This window comes from Streptopelia decaocto, assembly GCF_964273445.1.
Source record: "Streptopelia decaocto genome assembly, chromosome: 25".
NCBI classification, from domain to species: domain Eukaryota; kingdom Metazoa; phylum Chordata; class Aves; order Columbiformes; family Columbidae; genus Streptopelia; species Streptopelia decaocto.
Window position 1 is genome coordinate 3,514,769 of NC_138680.1, and position 19,092 is coordinate 3,533,860.

Below are 19,092 nucleotides of genomic sequence, written 5' to 3' on the forward strand. Positions count from 1 at the left end.
GTTAAATATGGGGCGATCCACAGGGACATGACCTTCCCTCCTCTCCATCCCACCTCCAGCACCGATCTGAAGCATCTGCTGTTATTCTTGGAGGAAATAAAACAAAAAGAGAGCCCAATCTGCTTCCCATAATGCCTTATCGCAGTTTTCTGAATGCTTTTTGGTACCCAAGGCAAGCGCTGGGGTGTAGGTTTTGCCACCCCAGAAGTGATGCTCAGCACTGCCTTTGCCTTCTGATTCTTTTTTTGGGTGAAGATTCCACATGATCTGGCAAAATCAGCCCCGATTCTGCAACATCCAGGCTCAGCGCAGGCAGAAAGCTGCTCCTTTTCCCAGCGCATCCCGTTTACAAATAACAAAACGCCTTTCCTGCAAGAAAACCCCCCAAAATACCAGTCTCCCAAGTAGTCTGGAGAGGTTCTACAGGGTTCCTGCTTTCAGGGCTATCGACACTCAGGACCTTCTTGAGCTCTGTCCAGACAAGTTGCTGCCCGATGACACAAGTTGCTTTTTAGAGATCCTACCGCTGCATCTTGACTCAGCCGGTATTTGCACTTCTCCTCCGGCCCGGAGCGTGCACCTTGGCCTTTATCTCCATTTTTAGCCACTTTTGCAGGCCGTTATCCCCCCCACCAAGCATTCCTTATTAGCTACAAAATGACAACGCTCAACAAAACAAACCAACTGAAGCATTACAGAAGACAAACACCAAATGAAGAGCAGTCACAGCGATGGGGCTACACATTTCTCCTTTTCAACAACCACAATTTCCCTTGTATCTAGGATTTGCCTAAGCCTTCCTTTGCTTCGCATGCAATAACAAAGCCCCTTCGACTTCCATATCAGCGTTACCTGTTATAAAAACTCTGCACGGCTCCCAACCTACTGCAAATGGAGAAAGCCCAACACTCAACTGCACTTCAGGAATAGTAGTTTATATTAAAAACCAGGTAGAGAGCTACCGATTTTTCATAAACTGAAAGCGCCTTCAGCCAGCAAGATGAACTAGCAAACCCTATTCCCTTGGCAGCAGCGCGGGGGAAGCTCTCCAAAGCCTCTGAAGACGGAATGTATTGATCTGCCGCGGGTTTTTGGCTCCCCAGAGGCACGGCTTGTGTTGGAGGCACCGGGAGCTTCGCTGAACAAATCCCACGGGGTTTCTCTCGGTGCCTCTGGCAGCATCTCTGCCACGCTACAAAGGCTGCGCGGAGAGAAAGGGAAAAGCTCGTCGGGTGTCTTGTGCTCGAGCGCGGCTTCACCCGAGCTGAACGCGCACGTGGTGGGAGATGCTGCACGCTCCGGTTTCCCCCACCGCTCCTTCCCATACCTCAATTAGGTGTTATTAGATGATCTACATCATCTCTGCGAGGCTCATGTCACAAACCAGAGAGCTGATGTGTAAGAGAGCATCACATCAGGGGCCTTACATCCCCCCCACACACACTTTAAATGTCTTCCAGCCATGGAAATACAAACTGGATACACAGAAAGGCGCCTGAAAGAGACCAAGCGCTTAGGAACGACGGCAAAGCGCAAACCGGACCCTACCTGCTGCTCCTTTGCCAGCCTTGTGATGGTGCAACGCTTTACTAACACACACATCTAGAGAAATCACTCTGGATTATTCGCTTTGGCCCAGCCGGGTGTCTAAATACCAACACTCTGGGGTTTCAGGGCATCGCACCCACCTGCCTGCAGAACGTGTATTTCCCAGGCGGTGGATCCAGCGCTTAATTCAAGCCTATCTTTGGGCTAACGCAGATAACCAGACCTAGTTAATCACACAGATTTCCAGCTTAACCGCCCAAGTGCTCTCAGGAGAGCACCAAGTTGGGGCGTTAACGACCTCAGTTAACATCAGCCATCGGTTTGATGCAAGAACTGGGCTAATAGAAGCAATTCCTGACATACTCCAAAATTAGAGATATTAATTATGAACATGAAGCTTCCTGAGTGCAAGTTTAAGTACAAAACTGAGGCAAACGGGAACACTGTATTTCTCCTGACTAAACATAATTACAGTTAACACTTCTGCAGGGCTCCAGAGATGTAAATATATAGGTTAAACATAGTTAAAATTCTGCACCCTACTTAACTGTAGGCATTTCCATTGAACAAAATCAGCTTTTATCTTCAGGTTTAAATTATTAATAACCACAAAGAACAATGTCACCACCTTCAAACAACAACCACAGCCACAGAAGAAGCTATTCCTCCCCAGATTTCCTAGAGGCACCCAAATCAGGGTTCCAAGCGTACCCCGGGGAAATCAAACGCTTTCCTTGGCGAATTCCCGCAGATCCCGGAGCATCAGTGCGCGGAATGAGGAGGCTCCAGCCGACAGCACGAGCCTGTACCCCACCTGGTTATGGACTAATTACCAAAATTAGCAGCTATCTGGACGCAGCAGGGTCGGTGGGATCGCCAAGAGGGTTTCCCGGGATCCAGAAGCCTGAGCAGCGGAGCCAACACGTGGGGACGGACGACTCAGCTGAATCATAATGGCTGCGTTGACATTACCTTCCCTGAACAAGGCCGAGCTCAACGCAGGCAGCTGCCTGGGATTTAGCAGATTTACGGTTCCCACCGGCTGCCTGCAGACCTACAAACCGCCCAGCTCCGGGGGAACACCCCAAAAATCTGTGAGCCCTCCAGCCTTATTGCGAGCGGCAGCCACACAAAACACCCACGGGCAGCACAGAGCCCGAGGGGCCTCAAAAGGCTGGGCTGCCACCTTAGTCCACTCTCATTTGAGGCCACGGTTATTAACATCTAAACATGTGATCAGCCACATGACAGGCTAAAAAAAAATAATAAATAAACCACTTGGACCCATCCAGAGGAGAAGGTAGAGATGGCAGCGTGCATCTCCCCGGTGGGCACAGCTCCATCGCCAAATATTATAACTATTCCTGGGAAAGGGCTCCTTTTATCAGCCGGCTCGGGGCAGCCTGCAATGATTCGAGCCGGCCGGGTGAGGAGGTTTAATAACCAGGCGATTGTGTAACTTTGACAGCTGGGTGCCTCTCGGCCACGGCGGTGGGTGCTGAGCAAAAGTTGCAGCAAGCGAAGGCGCGTAGGGGACGTTCCCCGGTGCGTGGGGACGATAATGGCACTCGATCAATTAGGGCAGCGAAATGTGCATCACGCGAGCCTCCTCCTAATCCAGGGGTTTCTCGGCTAAATGTATTTCTCTCCTCGTTAACCGCTTCGGTGTCTCCTGCTCTTTCAAAAATAGGACCTGCTATAACGGGTGGTGGAGAGGGGGCCAGCTGGCACCCGCCTCGGGGCATCCAAAGATCGGATGGGGTTTTGGGGGGGGGACACACAAGACAGGGGGATGCAGGTTACTGGAATGAGGGCATGGGGGGCTCTCACCCCCCCAAATCTTCAGGGGGGATGCAAAGCAGGGACAAGCCCCCCCCCAACCCAAAGCACCCCAGGTTGGTGGGGGTGTGAAGGCGCCTTGGCTGCCCCCCCCGCAAGCTGGCACTGCTCCATCCTCAGGGCACTGGGGTTCCCCCAGAATAGGGGATTCCCCCCAAGCAAAGCAGGGATGTCACCCCCCCCCCCCACCAAGCAATAGCTGGACCTCTGTGCCCAGAGCCTCATGGGGGGTCCTCAACCCACCACCCCCCATCCTGGCATTGCACCAGGGTGAGGACCAGCACCAGGATGGGGAGACGGGGGGGGGCAGGATTGCTCATTCTCTTTAAACAGAGGAGCCCCACCAGGCCAAAAATATCCCCCCCAGGCTCCCCTTAGAACAGAGATATTCCCCTCGAGACCAAAGCTGCCCCCCCCCAGACTCCTCCGCAGACAAACGGGCCCCCCCACGGGCTGCCCCCCCCCCCCCGCCCCAGGGCTCTCCTTTAGGAGAGAAGCCCCACAGAACAGCCCCCCCCCCGCGCCACTCCAGGGGTTCCCCCACACACAACCAGGGCTCCTCCATCCTGGGGATACCCCCCCCAAAACCATCCTCCCCCCCCTCCTTCTTCCACCCCGGGGTGCCCCCCCGCCTGTGCGCACCCCCCACGCAGGCAGGGGGCGCCCTCGCCGCCCCCCGGCCCCTCACCCTTGACGATGCGCTCGGTGGTCGGCAGCTTGTTGTGGCCGCGCCCGGACATGGTGGTGGCTGCGCCGCCGGCCCCTCCCGGCCTCCAAAAGGAGGGGGGTGCTCCCGGCGGGCTGAGCGGGCCCCGGCGGGCGGGCTGGGGATCCGCTGGGTGCCCCGGCGGCTCCGCTCCCCTGCGCTGCGATCCGCTCCGCTTCCCCCCCCGCCGCCACACCGCCCTCCTCCCGCTCCCCCCTCCCCGTGCCGCACGGCCACTGCGCCTGCGCCAATCAGCGCCCGCCCCGCCTCGCCTCCGCCAATCAGCGCCCGCCCCGCCTCGCCTGCGCCAATCAGCGCCCGCCCCGCCTCGCCTGCGCCTCAGCCCAATGGGCCCGGCGTCACGTGAGGGCTGTGCTTCCGCCCCTTCCTGCCGCCATCTTGGAGGGGAAGGGGGTGTTGCTAGGCGACGGGGGGGGCAACATGGCGGGCGGCCTGTGGGGAGGAGGCGCGATGCCCATTCCCTCCATAAACCCCACGGGCACCTCACGTCGCACCATCCCCCTGCCATGGCCTCCCCTCTGTCCCCCCGTCCCGCTTCAGGGCCAGCGGAGGAGGGGGAAACCACAGCAGGTAAAAATAAACCACCATAGCCCGCTTCCAACAGCACATGTGGAAGCACAGACAAGCGTTAACACTCCCACTGCAAACAGCAAAAAACAGGTTGAGTTCGTCCAAGTGCACCCAGCACGGTTTGCTGGGTTTAACCTCCCTGCTGAGGTGCATAACTCACACTGCCGCTATTCACCAAAACATGAGGATTTTGCAGCAAAAACCGGCCCACGTGGCGCCTGGAGGCACATCCAGGACGTGTACTGCAAGGCAAAGGGAAGGAGAAAAGCAAAGTGTGCTCTTTTTATTTTATTGTGTATTTTTTTTCCCTTCCCCTTACGCAGGGTGGGGAAGGAAGGACAGAAATAACGCTGATCTGCACCGGGCTCCCTCATGTGACACAGAGAGGAATAAAACATCCCAAAATATTAATCTCCCTTCAGCCGAACACTGATGCTTGGAAATACAGGTAAAAAAAAAAGACTAAAAATTAAAACAAATCGGATTAAAAAGGGCTTTTCGACTCTTCAAGACGACTCATTGAGTGCTATGGCAGGCGGGGGGAGCTCTCAGTGCCATCTTCTGTCACTGTGCTGCACTGCACAGCCCTGGAAATTGGGGCTGGAAAAGCAGGATTGCATCACCCAGTCCGCCTCGAAAACCCTTCCCTTTAAAAACCCCTTTTCCCTCAGAAAAATCCTTCCCCTCGAAAAAAAAAGGGAGCTCCCTTTCCACCCCAACCAGCTCTGGCCCCGCTAGAGCGGCTCGGAACCCTCTTGTCGTTACGGAATAGACTTTTATTTATGGAATCCTACAAATGACTTTACACTTCACGTGACATAAGTTATGGTCTTTGTTTCGGCGCGTTATCTCTTACAAACACCTGAGTTATCGGAATACTGAGATGGAACTTGAGCTTCGAACCGGACACGGGAAGGGAAACGTGGATGGCAAAGAATAAATCCGTAACAAGCTCGGTTCGGGTCGTTTTATTCCTCCTGCTGGCCCTTTGGTGGGTCCCTCTTTGTGAGAAGCCTCCTTTCTCTGAGGGGTTTCACCCCTTGTCCCCCCAAATCTCCAGTTTGTAGGTTTCTCAAGAAATAGGGTTAAACTCAGAACAAGACAACGACAACCTTGGTGTCCCCATCATGCGATGAGGAGCCCGTACCAGCCCTGAGGAAGCCCAGCGTCGGTTCTTGCCGCATTCCCAGCTCTCCAGGACCCTCCGGCCATAGCCTGCGAGTGCCCTGCGATCCCGGGGGGGCAGACGGTGAGATTTCACCCCCCGGCAGAGGTTTTTCCATCCGAACCGCTCCTGCCAGCCGTGACGGAGCCCTGGCCGCGCTCTGCCCCGTGGAACGCCGCCAGCCACCGGAGCGCTTTCCAAATGCTTGCTTGAGAGAGGAGAGAGGGCACTTGTGCCGGCCAGAGGACTCAGATTTTCCATAGGGAGCCAGTCGGCTGTGGCTCTCGGGTGGTTTCCAACACCGCTTTCCTCCTGACTACCCAAAAAATAGCAGCCAAAGCACGAAACGACCGCGACATGCTGCGGAGGGGCCCAAACCGGGACAAATCACACTGATTTGAGGGGATTTTGTCCCGCAAAGTGACTTGTGGCGACCGTCCACATGAAAAAAAGACACTGTGTGGAATAAAGCAGAGCCTGTCTTGCCTTAAAGGCACCGCCAACCCCAGGGTGCTCCCGAGGAGGCTCCCAGCTCCTCGACACGCTGATAATTTAACCTCCTGGGTGCCAAGGGGACAAAGTCAATGCCTGGACTTGCCAAAGCCACCCAGAGCGGACCCGCGGGGACACTGGCAGTGCCACATCTCAACAGGGGACTCGGCGACAACCGTTTGGAGCCCAAGAGGAGCATTGTTCCGCTGGTACCCGAGGCAAATTGCTACAGCAAGGTACACACGCACACTGAATTGCTTCTCAAAGCCATCGCTCCTTCATCCCAACCTGGTGCTGTACCCACGAGGGTAACCTGCCGAAATCACCTCCCACTGATCGTCGCGGCCACAAACTCATCGCTCCCCAGTGCGGGATAAAGGGTTTTTTTGGGGGAAAAGGGGTGCAAGGGAACTTCAAGCAACACGGGTGGGGCGGGCAACGTTATCAATATGATAATAAGTCAATTCACGTAGTGAATCTGGGGAAAGCCAGCCCAGCAGCAGAGCCGCCAAGTGCCTGCAACACCCTCCTCTGGCTGCTCCCTGAGGCTGGAAACAACCTAAAGAGGTTCACAGTCTATTTTTGTTTTAAAAAAACAACAAACCACCTTCCCCCACCCCACCTCAGCAGCATCAGTGTTTAAAAACCGGCATCCGTTCCCAAGTGTTGGCGGGAGCTTGGTCACAGTGTAAGGACCGATGGATCTGTTTGGGGAGCCCATGGGTGGGCAGGGGCTTGTGGTTCCGTTCTCACTCTTATCTGCCCCCACGGAAGGAAAAGGGGTTTTTTCCACCCCCATAGAGCAGCAGGGACCTAAGGGAGGTCAGGGCATCCCGTTGGCCTCCTGGCCACCAGCCCACGCGTCAGTCCGGCCCGCGCAAGGTGCGGTTTGGTGTCCTCTGCTCCTGACACCCAGAATGTGCTTCCAAATAATAATAAAAAAAAAAATAAATCCTCTTCACCCTGCTCTTCCCAGGGCATCGTTTGGGCTGCCAGGGCGGAACGGGAGCAAAAACCAAGACGCGGCTCCAGAGATGCGCTCTTCTGAAGACAGCAAAGGTGTTGCTCAAATCACGAGCTGTGCTCTTCAACCTCCTCTTCCTCGGCAGCCCCCTGTGCTCAGAGAGCCCAGCTCCGAGCTCTGGCTGCTGGGAAGCTCTGAGAAGGGTCTGTCCCCATCGCACGCCCCCTGCCAAGGGGTCAGGAAAGCGTCACGGCCCGTTTGAGCGCAAGGAGGGGAGCAAAACGGCAGGAGGAGCTCCTGTCTCCCAGTTCCATCCTTCCCAGGAGACGGGAGGAGAGAAGGGATATGACACTGGAAAAAGATCCGCCGGTCAGTTCGGTCCTACGGTGAAGGGGAATGAGCTCCCCTCAACCTTAAACCAAAATAAAGTCTGTGGAATAGCTTTACAAGCAATGCCTCTTCTTCTGTAGTGTGCTCAGTGCCCGCACAGGTACCGTCGTATGCTTGCAGCAGGAAAATTTAAAAAAAAATAAAGAAATACCCCATTTCCCCCCAAAAAGAAAAACAAAAAAAAAAAAGGAAAAACTGGAACAGGGCTGCGTGTCGGGCTGGTCCTACCCGATCTGGATCTGGCCGGAGTACATGGTGAGCAGCACCATGATGGTGAAGCCCGTCAGCAGCCCCGCGTTCTGGATGGCGAAGGTGATGAGCGCGCTGCCGTTCTGCTCGTCCTCGCGGCTCACCTCGTTCATCTCCGGGAACTGCCCGAGGGACAGAGCAACAGCAGGAATCAGCGCCACGAGCTTCCCCGCTGCTTCCACCGTCCCAGCAAACACAGAGTCATGAGGAGACCCTCAAGATCAGCGAGTCCAACCATTCCCTCACCCCTGGCACTGCCCCGTATCCCTGAGAACCTCATGTCCGTCTGTCCAACCCTCCAGGGATGGTGACTCCACCACTGCCCTGGGCAGCCTGTTCCAATGCCCCACAGCCCTTTGGGGAAGAAATTATCCCAAATTTCCAACCTCAACCTCCCCGGCGCAACTTGGGGCTGTTTCCTCTCATCCTGGCGCTTGTCACCCTGGCCAGGTCCCACCGCACACCCCGAGCTCGTCGCCCATCACTCACCATGTCAGCCAGCGCGATGTACAGGAACATCCCTCCAGCCAGAGCGAAGATCCAGTTGGCGGAGAAGTGGCTGCCGGCCACGATGCCGAAGGCCAAACCCACGTAGCAGCAGCAGGCGGAGATGAAGTTGAAGAACAGCGCTTGGCGGATGGTCATCCCGGCGTTCAGCAGGATGACAAAGTCCCCTGTGGGAGGGGAGGATGAGGATGAGGAGGGAGCAGCAGCATCGGGACAGCACCCAGGTGCTCGTATTCAATTTGCTTTTGTCCCAGGCCAAGCGTGGGCTCCCCGCACCCACCGGCGCCAAGTGCTGACCACACCAGCCACCTGCCCGCGCGTAAACTCGGACATTCCAACCCAAACCCAAACCGCCTCCGCCCTCCCAAACCAACAAGGTGTTTGTTTTTTTTCCTTCTTCAAATGTCTCCATCTAAATTTAAACCTCAGACATCATATTACCTCGATATTTTTAGAGCTGTGATTACTCAGTGTCGCTTACAGCCTTGCCTTCAATCCCCACCACCACCCTGTTTATTCCACCCCACATTTTTCTTTCGAGAAAAGAAAAAAACAGGTAGGACTGGGAAAGATCTCGCAGCGCCTTTCCCTGAGGACGTGCATACCCAGCTCGTGCGGGAACTCCTCGCAGAGAATGGCCACGGACGTGCTGATCCCTTGGAAGACGGACACGGTGAAGGACGCCCCGATGGCCAAGCCGTCGATGAAGTTGTGGAGGCCGTCGCTGAGGGTGATCATCCACGCCAGCGTGCCGATGTCCGAGTACCGCACCTCCTTCAGCCAGTAGCACGCGCTCTGGGACGCTTGGAGGTCCTGCCACGGCACCCCCAAAGTGGGGGGGTCAGCACGCAGGTGTTCTAGGGGGTCACTGCTCCCTCCACCAGCTGGGGAACCCACCTCTCCTTGCATTAAATCCATGCAAGGCTTGAAGCGAGCCGTTTGCTTTCCACCACCCACGGAGGATGTAGAATCACAGAATCATTTTGGTTGGAAAAGCCCCTTGAGATCATGGAGTCCAACCATAACCCACCCCTGGCTCTGCCCCATGTCCTGAGAACCTCATGTCCGTCTGTCCAGCCCTCCAGGGATGGTGACTCCAGCACTGCTCTGGGCAGCCTGTTCCAATGCCCCACAGCGCTTTGGGGAAGAAATTGTTCCTAAATCCAACCTCAACCTCCCCTGGCGCAACTTGAGGCCGTTTCCTCTGCTCTTGGTGCTTGTTCCTGGGGAGCAGAGCCCGACCCCCCCTGGCTCCAAGCTCCTTTCAGGCAGTTCAGAGATCAGAAGGTCTCCCCTCAGCTCCTGTTCTCCAGCTGAACCCTCCAGCTCCCTCAGCCGCTCCCATCACACTCGTTCTCTGGAACATTTTGTGCAATGGGCTTCAAAACTGCTTTTTTACCACTGACATTTTTCTTTCCACGCAAGGAGGCTCTAACCTGGACAGACAGGGAGCCCACCACGACCTTCTCATCCCCGGACGGGTTCTTGCACTCCAGCTCGCTGGTTATGTGGGGGATCATATGGTCCAGGTCCCCGTTCTGCAGCTTTTCGGTCACCCCTTCGTCCTGGTCCTTCTTGGACGGCAGAGCCTCGGGGCCGTAGTGGCTGTGCCCGTGGTGATGCTGCGGGACACGAGGGGTTCGGGGCTGTCACCAACTCCTGACATCTCTGCCCCTTCCCACCCAGCAGCCCCTGCTCGGCCTCACCTGGTCCTTCTGCTTCAGGAGCATCTTCAGCACCTTCTCGGTGAAGAAGAAGAGGTAGAAACCCCCAAACACCACGGCAGATTTGGAAACGTAATAATCTTCTTGAGGGTTAAATCCGAACGCCTGCAGGCGAAAGGGGACAAGAGACAGGGCTGAGGAACAGCCTCCTTTGTCCCTGGCACCTCGGGGGCAACGCTGCTGTGTCCCAACCTCCCTAAGCAGCAGCTGCTTTGAGGCCAAACTCAACAATAACACCTTTGTGCACCTTGAATCTCCCTCAATCCCCCTCTGAACCGGCTGCACCGCGAGGCGTCGGATCCACCGCCCTGCACCGGGGCAGGGATGCTAAAAACAGGCTCCAAAAGCCTCCGCTGTCTCGGCACAAAGGCCTGCGGGGCTGGAAAGGGGAATAAAACAGTGTTTATCTGCTTGAAGCACACGGGAGGTCTCTCTGGAACGATTCCCTTTCAAAAAGGGGGATCCCGAGCGGCTTCCAGCTCTTGGCTCCCCTCTGATGCCGCCTTCCCATTGTCCAGCCAGCGAGACACAGCCCCAAAGAGAAAAAATACGAATAAAAATAATAAAAGGACAAACCCGACGGTGCTCACCCTACCTCGGGAATGAGCTGGAAGAGGGCGTTGGAGTAGAGAGTTCCAATCGCCAGAGCTATGAAGTAGAGGAGCAGCCGCTTGTAAAAGGTCTTCTTCATGAAGGGCACCACGCTGGCTCCCACCAGCGAGCACAGGGAGATGACGGTGACGCAGAGGAAACCGTAACCCCAGACTGCGGCCAAACCCACCCCGGGGGGGAATTCGGACGAGGGGGGAGGTTGGTGGAGGGGGGAAAAAGGAGATCAACGTGAGGAAAAAGGGAGGGAGGGGATGGAATCCACGCCGAAAGGAAAGAGAGAGGAGGGAGGGAAGGGGGGAGAGAAGAGGACATTAATTAGTGATTGCTTGTTCATCTGGCATTGGTTCAAGGGGGCGAACCTGGTGCTGAGCGGCTCTGGAAACAAGTTTTATGGGGAAGTTTTTTTGGGACGCCCCCACCAAACAAGCAGGAGAGGAGCCCTCAAGGGAGCAAGCGGCTCCTCAAAACCAGCCCAACTCTGCTCCCCGAGCCCCCCGTGGGACATTTGGTGGCTGTTCCAGTGTCACCGAGCACCGAGGTCCCCCGAGCATCCCGTACGCTCCATCCCCGCATCCCGCAGAACCGGGACGCTCCGACCGCCGGCGAGGATGGAGCGTACGGACGTCACTTCGATTCCTGGCAGATCAGGAAACAGGCGCTTGGTTTTTACGTTCGGCGAATAACAATAATAAATCACAGTTCTGGAGTTGAAAAAGGAGCCTTGAAAGAAACATCCCCTCGCCAACACGGACGAGGCGTTCGCTGCCCGAAAACCCAGCGGCAGCAAAGGGAGTTCTGCTCAGATTGCACTTTAAATTCGGAGTTTTAAGGCTGGATGTGCAGGAGCTCGGATCCAACCGATCATCCACGAAGCTTCCAAGGAAGCGACGCGTGTTTCGCAGGTGTCCAACCCCAGAGCCCGTGGGCACGTTTATTCAACTCTGGAACTGTGCAATTACAACACAATTAAATTTGCGATGTATCTGTTGGTCCCATCAGAGCACCAGGAAACCTCACGTAAGCGTAAAACCTCGCGGGAACATCGGGCTTGGAAATCAAAGGGGAGAGATAAAAACAAAATCAAAAGGCAGTTAAAATATTTGTAAAAACTGGTTGTTTCTCCGGGGTGTTCACTGTGATTTTATGCCCTGATGTTCCCAACGCCTCGCAGGTTTTGTCCTCCGCTCACACCGCATCTTGGTGGTTTTGGAGACGGGCAGCATGTGCATCCAAGAGAAAAAACACCCTTGAGAAGCCAACAGCCCGTGGGCAGGAGCAACCGGCTTCTCCCACCACCTTCCTGGACATCAGGAGGATGCGGCAGGACCGGAGGACACGGCAGGACCGGAGGACATCTGGGAGGGTTTCCTGGGGCTTGGAGGGGTGCGAAAAGCCCTGAGCCAAGCCCTGAGCCTCGGGTGACGGAGGGATCGGTTGGATTCGGCGGGGTGGAGGCGGAGGGTGCCTGGAGAGCCGCCCTTGGAGATGGGACGGAGGGGACTTTCTACCGCACCTCTGGGACGAGCTGGAAGAGCGCGTTAGAGAGCAGCGTGCCGATGGACAGCGCGATGAAAAACGTGAGGACCCGGCTGAAAAAGGCCTTCTCGGTACACGGTACGATGAAGACTCCGAGCAGGGAGGCCACGTTAATCATCGACACACTGAGAAAACCAAAGCCCCACACTGCGGAACGAGAAGAAACCAGGGCCAGACATTACCGAGGCTCTCGGTGCGGGGAGATACGGGGGGGACGCCCCCGAAATCCCAGATCCGGGCAGGAGGAAAAGGTTCTCTCCGAGTCTACACCCTCGCATCTCTCCCTTTGCTCCGGGCGCTTCCACTGCGACACAAACGGTCGCTTTTGTTGTGGGGCAGGTGGAAATTAAACCACCGGCTTGATTGGAAGGTGTTTCCCGAGCCGGCGCTGCGCTCAGGGCAGCTGGTCCAACACCTTGGGCATCGTCAGGACCGGGATGTCTGGAATTGTATTTACCATCCGCCAGCGGGTCCCTAAATGTGCCACATCTCCCCTTCCCACCCTCGGGGGCTCGCGGGTCGGTGTCCCCATCACCCCGCTGCCCCAAACCGCAGGGACAGCTCTGACCACGCGCCATCGGGGGAAAACCCAGCTGCCTCTGCCAAACTCCGCCTGGGACGGGGAACGGGCTGTCCCGCAGGTTTTGGGGTGCCCCGTGCCCCCCAGTTCTCCGCTCACCTTCGGCCGAGCTGGGTCTGCTCTCCTCCGTCTGCTCGTTCTCCTCGTTCTCCAGCTTCTCGGAGGCGCAGGCCCCCGACTCCAGCTGCTGCAGGATGGTGGGGCAGAACTCCCTGAACTCGCTGTGCCCCACGGCCGAGCCCTCGCTCAGGTTGTGGATGGCGAAAAGCTCCGCGGAGCTGAAGCACTGGGGGAAAGGGAAAACACAGACGTGCCCTGAGGCTCCCGCAGCTCCGCAAAGAGGGTTTTTGGGGGGTTCTGCAAGCTCCTGCCTTACCCGGGAGAGGTTCAGGCGCTGCTGCGGCTCTTGGGACGCATTTCCATGTCCCACCCCCACGTCCAGGCGGTTCAGCAGCGCCTTGAGCTGCTTGAGGCTGAGGGTTTGGCTCTCGCCGTAGCGCTGCAGGAGGTCCTGGAGGAAGGAGGCTGCGGAGAGCCCGGGCAGCGCGGCGCCCCCGCCGGCCCGGACCCGCGGGCAGGGCAGCAGGCAGAGCAGCAGCAGCAGGCAGCAGCGCCGGGGGGTCATGGTGCTTGGGGGGTGCTGGAAGAGAAGCCACATGGTGCCATTAGCTTGAGCATCCCCAGGAGCTCCCAGCACCGCTCTGCCACCCCACAGCGGATTTACGCACCGAGGGGGATACAGAGCACACGGCTCCCAAGGGGGAACTTGACATCACTGAGAGAAGGGAACGGAGCTGGGGAAGGGCTGGAACGTGGATGTGGGGCGGCTGAGGGAGCTGGGGGGTTCAGCTGGAGAACAGGAGCTGAGGGGAGACCTTCTGATCTCTGAACTGCCTGAAAGGAGCTTGGAGCCAGGGGGGTCGGGCTCTGCTCCCCAGGAACAAGCGCCAGGAGCAGAGGAAACGGCCTCAAGTTGCGCCAGGGGAGGTTGAGGTTGGATGTGGGAACAATTTCTTCCCCAAAGGGCTGTGGGGCATTGGAACAGGCTGCCCAGGGCAGTGCTGGAGTCACCATCCCTGCAGGGCTGGACAGACGGACATGAGGTTCTCAGGACACGGGTCAGTGCCGGGCTGGGTTATGAGTGGACTCACTCTCGAGTGGCTTTTCCAACCAAAACAATTCTATGATCTATGATCCCATTTTTTCACACGCAACACAAGACCAACCGCTTCTCCTCCCCCCAGCGCCAAACCCCCAGCACCCCCCGCTCCCCGCTCACCGCAGCCGTGCCGAGCGCCGGGGGGCCGGGACGCGGCTCCGGGGTTTCTCCAGCTCCGCACAACCTCGGGGTCCCTGGGGAAGAGCGGGTGGGGGTCAGAACACACAGGGCCGCAACGGGGATCCCGCGGCCAGCGCCCCCGCGCACTCAGCACCAACACCGGCTGCCCGATTCGGCTCACACACCACGCCGGGTCCCCCCCACGTCACCGCAGCGGGACACGCACCCCTCGGGGACCTCTGCACCCCCACGCCGGCGTTTAGAGACGGGAGCCCTGGGGTCAGAGGTGGCGTTTTCATCCGGTTATATTTTAACTATGATAATTACAATGAACCGGGTCCTTCCCAGCTGCAACTGTAGACACCTTTATAGTGTTTGCCTAGAATCACTCCTTGCCCTCTGCGCTCCTTTCCCATAAACCGGGGATCAATAAAAGCAGGGGTTCGCCCCGCAGTAGGCACGGGGTGCTAAGGAAGGGGCTTGGGGGTCCAGGCACGACCCACACGTCCCCCCCGGCAGTGCCAGGGGCGCTGGAGCGGCGCCCGGGCGGCTTTCCTGGAAAAGCTCCGCCGAAAGGTGGACGGCCAATTGGGAATCCACCAGGACGCCGAGACAAATAACTCGCAATCCAACGGCTCCATGCACCCACCAGCCGTCCCGCTGCCAGCCCGGGGATCGGGGTACACGCCGCCTTGTGGTTCCCCCCTTTTTGGGGGCTGCGATTTGGTTCGTGCACCCCGTCCTGCGCCCCGGCGCCCGCCACGCTCGCCCCGCGCTGACAGCTCGCAGATATCGAAAAAACAAGCCCGAAGCATTTTTGAAGCCCGGCCAAACAATTGTTCTGAAAATAACCCGGGGCTGGTTTTCGAAGCACGGTGCTGCCCGGCATGGTGAGGACAAACCCGGCGGGACCCCGTGTCCCCCATGTCCCCCAGGTCCCCTCCGCAGGCGCCCGCATTCCCGCAGGTTTTCACAAGCTTTACGGTGCTTTGCGAGCTTTGTTCTCCAGGAGAACTCCAGCCTTGGAGGTTTTAGCCTCCTCCTGCCAGGGCTTAGCTTGGATGCTTTGGCTTAACCCCTTCTTCTCCCAAAACCGGAGAGCGAGCCCATCTGGGGAGGTGCTGCTGACACCCCGCTCGGTGGGGACACCCGAGGGACCTTCAGCATCGCCCACCTTCCTCTGCGCCCCCCCTACCCAAATCCTCTCTGGACAACGCGCCCTCGGGAGCAGCAACCAGCCCGGGTGGCCACGTGGGACATGTGGGTGGCCCACAGTGACTCCCACAAGGTACACAGGGGCTGGCACACAGCCCACGGTGGCAAAGGCCTGTGCACATCCCGCCTGCTTTTCCCTGTCCCCACCAGGAGCCACCGTGCCCAGAACACACCGATAACCACCAGCGCCAAAATCCTGGGGTTTCTTCCCCCCAAAAACACCCGGGCGCACGCGGGGTGGAACACCAGACCTCAACTTTCACCCAGCTGCCCGACAAAAGGCAGGAAGCGGTTTGCAGGCAGAGCCGGGCAGGGCTTGGGATCTGCACGGGCTCGCTGCCGATTTTAGGGCAGCAACGAGGTGGAAAAGCTGCCCCTCGGGATGAAAGGGACCAACCTGGGGGGGCTCAGACCCCCAAACACCGCGGGGAGCCCAGCGCAAAGCAGGAGGGTGCAAAACGCATCCAAGCCCCCCATCCCGGGGGGCAAAGGGGAGCTGCAGCAAACCCCCCGGGGATACAAACCATCATCACCGGCTGAGCGGGACCCCCTCCCCAAAACCCCCCGGCCTCCCACCCGTTGCCTTCAAGGGCGTCCTCTCACCAGCCGCGGTGCCGCGGTGCCTGACCTACTTTATCACCGCCGGGACGGGGCAGAGCGAACAAACCGCCGCGGAGGGGGGGACACGGAGGGACGTCCCCGGGAGCGATGCCCAGCGGCACCGGGAACGCGACGGAGCTGCCAGGGCCCCTCTTTTCCTTTCCCGCGTCCCTCGGGTTCATTTCCCAGAGCTCATCGATCCCGGTCGCAAACCAACCCCCCCCCACGACCGGGAAGGTGACGCCAGGGACAAGAAACGCTGGCAAAGCCAAGCGTGACCCCGGCGACGTCAACCCCGTGCCAGATGCTTCCCGAAATCCCGCATGGGGACGGCTCGCTGGCGCAAATTCACATTGGGGGGAGCCCCCAAAGCCCATCTCCTGGCTGGGCGGTTTGCGGGCAGCGGTCCCGACCTCCTTCCGGAGCAAAAGCTGCTCCACGTGTCTGGCAGCGAGGGCAGGACCTGCCCGCAGGCTGGGGGGGTTCCATGCCCGGGGGGCAGCCAGCCTGCCACGCTGACACCGAGCCCCCCCCTGACAGCTTCTTGTCCCTCAATGTCCCCTAAACCCGGCCCGCAGGCCTTGCTGCAGGCAGCAAAACCCAGACTATCGCACCCCACACGGACACCCCCGTCCTGCCCCAGTGCCCCCCGCCCCATCGCAATGCTCGGTGTGTCCCCCCAAAAAACTGCTCCCTGGCCCCTCTGCACCCTGCCCGGCCCCGGAGCTTGCACTGCTGCTGCCAGACCCCATAGACCGGTCCTGCGCCCCACAGGCAGGTCCTTCTCCCCCGTTCTCCCCATAGATGGGTCCTCTGCCCCACAGACGGATCTTCTGCTCCATACCCACTGCTTCCCGCACCCCAACCCGGCCCCGAGCCCCACGGGCAGCCCCAAGGCGAGCCCCAGCGCTGCTCCCCAGGCCCTAAGCGCGATTCTAAGCGCCGTCCTAGACCCCAAAGCCGGTCCCGCACCCCAAAGGCGGTCCCAGACCCACCGCCGCTCCCCGCATCCTTCCCCGCATCCTTCCCCCATCACCCATCCCGGCGCTCGGGGCCCGGTCCCCCCGCCGCCCTCCCCGCGGGGCCGCGTCCCCGGGGCCGGTTCCACGTTGGTCCCCCGGCCCGTTCCCCGCTCGCTCCCGTCCATCCCCCGGTACCTCCCGCCGCTCCCGGTGCCCCCGCTCGCTCCGGCCGCGCAGGGCGCACGCTCGGGCGGCGGCACGGGGAGCGCTGCCATTGGCTGGCGTCACCCGGAGCCCCGCCCCGCCGCGGCCACGCCCCGCCCATCCCGGAGCATCGCGGGGGGGGCACACGGGACCCCCCTCCCGGGGACACGGGGCATCGCACGGGGGTCTATGGCATCCACAGAGCCCTAAACCGGCCCTCGGGGTACCGGGCATCCCACGGACCCCCCCAAACACCCTTTGGGAGTAACGGGCACCCACAGACCCCCCCCCCGGGACATCCCACGGACCCCCCCAAAACACCCCTCGGGAACACCAGGCACCCCACAGGTTCCCCCCCTGGTGGACAGAGCGTCCCATAGAGACCCCCACTCTGGATATATGGCACTGAACAGCCCCCCAGGCACCCCTGTGGGGCACAGGGCACCCCCTGACCCAGCACCCCGAGCACCTTTTGGGGACACCCCACAGACCCCTCCCATGGCAACAGGGCACCCCGTAGACCCCCCCCTTGAGTAAACGGCACTGCAGACCCCACACAGCCCCCCCGAAGAGGGGCAGGGGACATCCCACAGACCCCTTCCCAAAAGCAGAAGGCACCCCAGGGACCCCATAGGGGTACAGGGCACCCCAAAGACCCCCTGGCCACCCCTCAGGGACACAGGGCATTACACCCCCACTTTGCACCCCCCCCAAATTTCACCCCACACCCGGGCTGGGCAAAAGTCCGCAGGGGTCAGCAAATAAACGGGGATAAAAGCTGCAATCACCACGGGGGGGGGTGGTGGTGAATGATTAACCCGGGGACACGGTGACACGGCTGCGTGTGTACCCCCCATCCAGGACCCCCCGGGAAAGAGCGACAAGAGGGACCAGCTGTCAGCAACACTTTTATTGGAGTCAACCCAAAACTATAGGTACAGCAAAAAAAAGTAATCAATGCAAATATTGTGAACCTTTTCCCATTAAAAGGAGGGGAGAGGTGTGTGTGGGGGGGGCTCCCACTGTACCCCAAATCCTATTGGTGCTCACACAGGTGAAATATGGGTGATTTTGGGGGTGCTCTTGCTCTGCAGCCCCCAAATATGGCAAAAGAACACCCGGAATAGCAACTCAAACAGGAGGTTTTGGCCTCGGGATCTCGAGCGGCCCCCCCACCAGCATGAAATAATAAGAAATAATAATAATAATGATGAGAAGGGGCTCTTGAAAAGCCAGTGAATTCTGAAGGAGGCGCCGAGCGGCCAAACCGGAGCTCGAAAAGCAAAGGAAGGAGTTTGGAACTGGGAGCAAGAGATTGGGGAAGAAACAGCAGAAATCTGTGGATTTCAGGGGAAATAATACCCAAAATCTTTGGATTTTGGGGCAAAATAATAGCATAAATCTTTGGATTTTGGGGCGAAATAATACCAGAAATCTTTGGATTTTTTGGGGAAAAAAATAGTATAAATCTTTGGATTTTGGGGGGGAATAATACCCAAAATCTTTGGATTTTGGGGGGAGAAAAATAGTATAAATATTTGGATTTTGGGGGGATGAAATAGCATAAATCTTTGGATTTGGGGGAAAAATAGCAGAAATCTTTGGATTTTGGGGGGGAAATAATACCACAAATCTTTTGATTTTGGAGGAAAAAATAGCACAAATCTTTGGATTTGGGGGGGAAATAATACCCAAAATATTTGGATTTTGGGGGGAAAAAATAGCATAAATCTTTGGATTTGGGGGAAAAAAAATATGATAAATCTTTGGATTTGTGGAGAAATAGAAGCAACCTTGGATTTGGGGGAAAACCAACAGCAATGTTTGGATTTGCAGGGCTGGGCTGCGCCGCTTTTAGGGCTTATTTGCTCCCATCCCTTTGCTGGGAGGGACTGGAAACCAAACCCTGGTGGCTCCGGGTACCCCCCG

General features: G+C 58.1%; 2 protein-coding genes across 9 annotated transcripts in view; both read right to left on the minus strand.

The window, feature by feature from the left end:
• Positions 1-4,301, minus strand: part of PPP3CC (protein phosphatase 3 catalytic subunit gamma) — a 30,239-nt gene extending 25,938 nt beyond the window's left edge. For all 4 annotated transcript variants that reach the window (XM_082072612.1, XM_082072610.1, XM_082072611.1 and 1 more), the window contains exon 1: positions 4,076-4,301. In XM_082072612.1, coding sequence (XP_081928738.1) covers positions 4,076-4,127 — 52 coding nt within the window. In that variant the 5' untranslated portion in view covers positions 4,128-4,301. The remainder of the gene's footprint in view (positions 1-4,075) is intronic.
• Positions 4,302-4,963: 662 nt separating this feature from the next.
• SLC39A14 (solute carrier family 39 member 14) lies at positions 4,964-17,183 on the minus strand. Of its 5 annotated transcripts, none has more exons than XM_082072655.1 (10): positions 17,155-17,183; positions 14,183-14,256; positions 13,280-13,543; positions 13,003-13,189; positions 10,771-10,940; positions 10,158-10,280; positions 9,888-10,073; positions 9,057-9,264; positions 8,434-8,618; positions 4,964-8,066 (listed from the first exon to the last, which is right to left on the minus strand). In XM_082072655.1, the coding sequence occupies exons 3-10, from the start codon at positions 13,526-13,528 to the stop codon at positions 7,920-7,922; spliced, it is 1,455 nt and encodes a 484-aa protein (XP_081928781.1). In that variant the 5' UTR covers positions 13,529-13,543; positions 14,183-14,256; positions 17,155-17,183; the 3' UTR covers positions 4,964-7,919. The 5 variants fall into 5 exon arrangements, with proteins under 5 accessions (XP_081928781.1, XP_081928777.1, XP_081928779.1 ...); XM_082072651.1 differs by lacking the exon at positions 17,155-17,183 and adding an exon at positions 16,026-16,539; XM_082072653.1 differs by lacking the exon at positions 17,155-17,183 and adding an exon at positions 16,001-16,078.
• Between the last annotated feature and the right edge of the window lie 1,909 nt (positions 17,184-19,092).

Bases quoted from the DNA above. Each gene is read 5' to 3' on its own strand.
- SLC39A14 (XM_082072651.1), bottom strand. From the start codon at position 16,374: ATGGGCTTTGGGGGCTCCCCCCAATGTGAATTTGCGCCAGCGAGCCGT. The intron at 8,619-9,056 runs GTATGCACGTCC...CCCCTCCCACAG, and splicing joins GGAGTTCCCGCACGAGCTGG to GGGACTTTGTCATCCTGCTG. The intron at 8,067-8,433 runs GTGAGTGATGGG...TCCCTCGGGCAG, and splicing joins ACATCGCGCTGGCTGACATG to TTCCCGGAGATGAACGAGGT.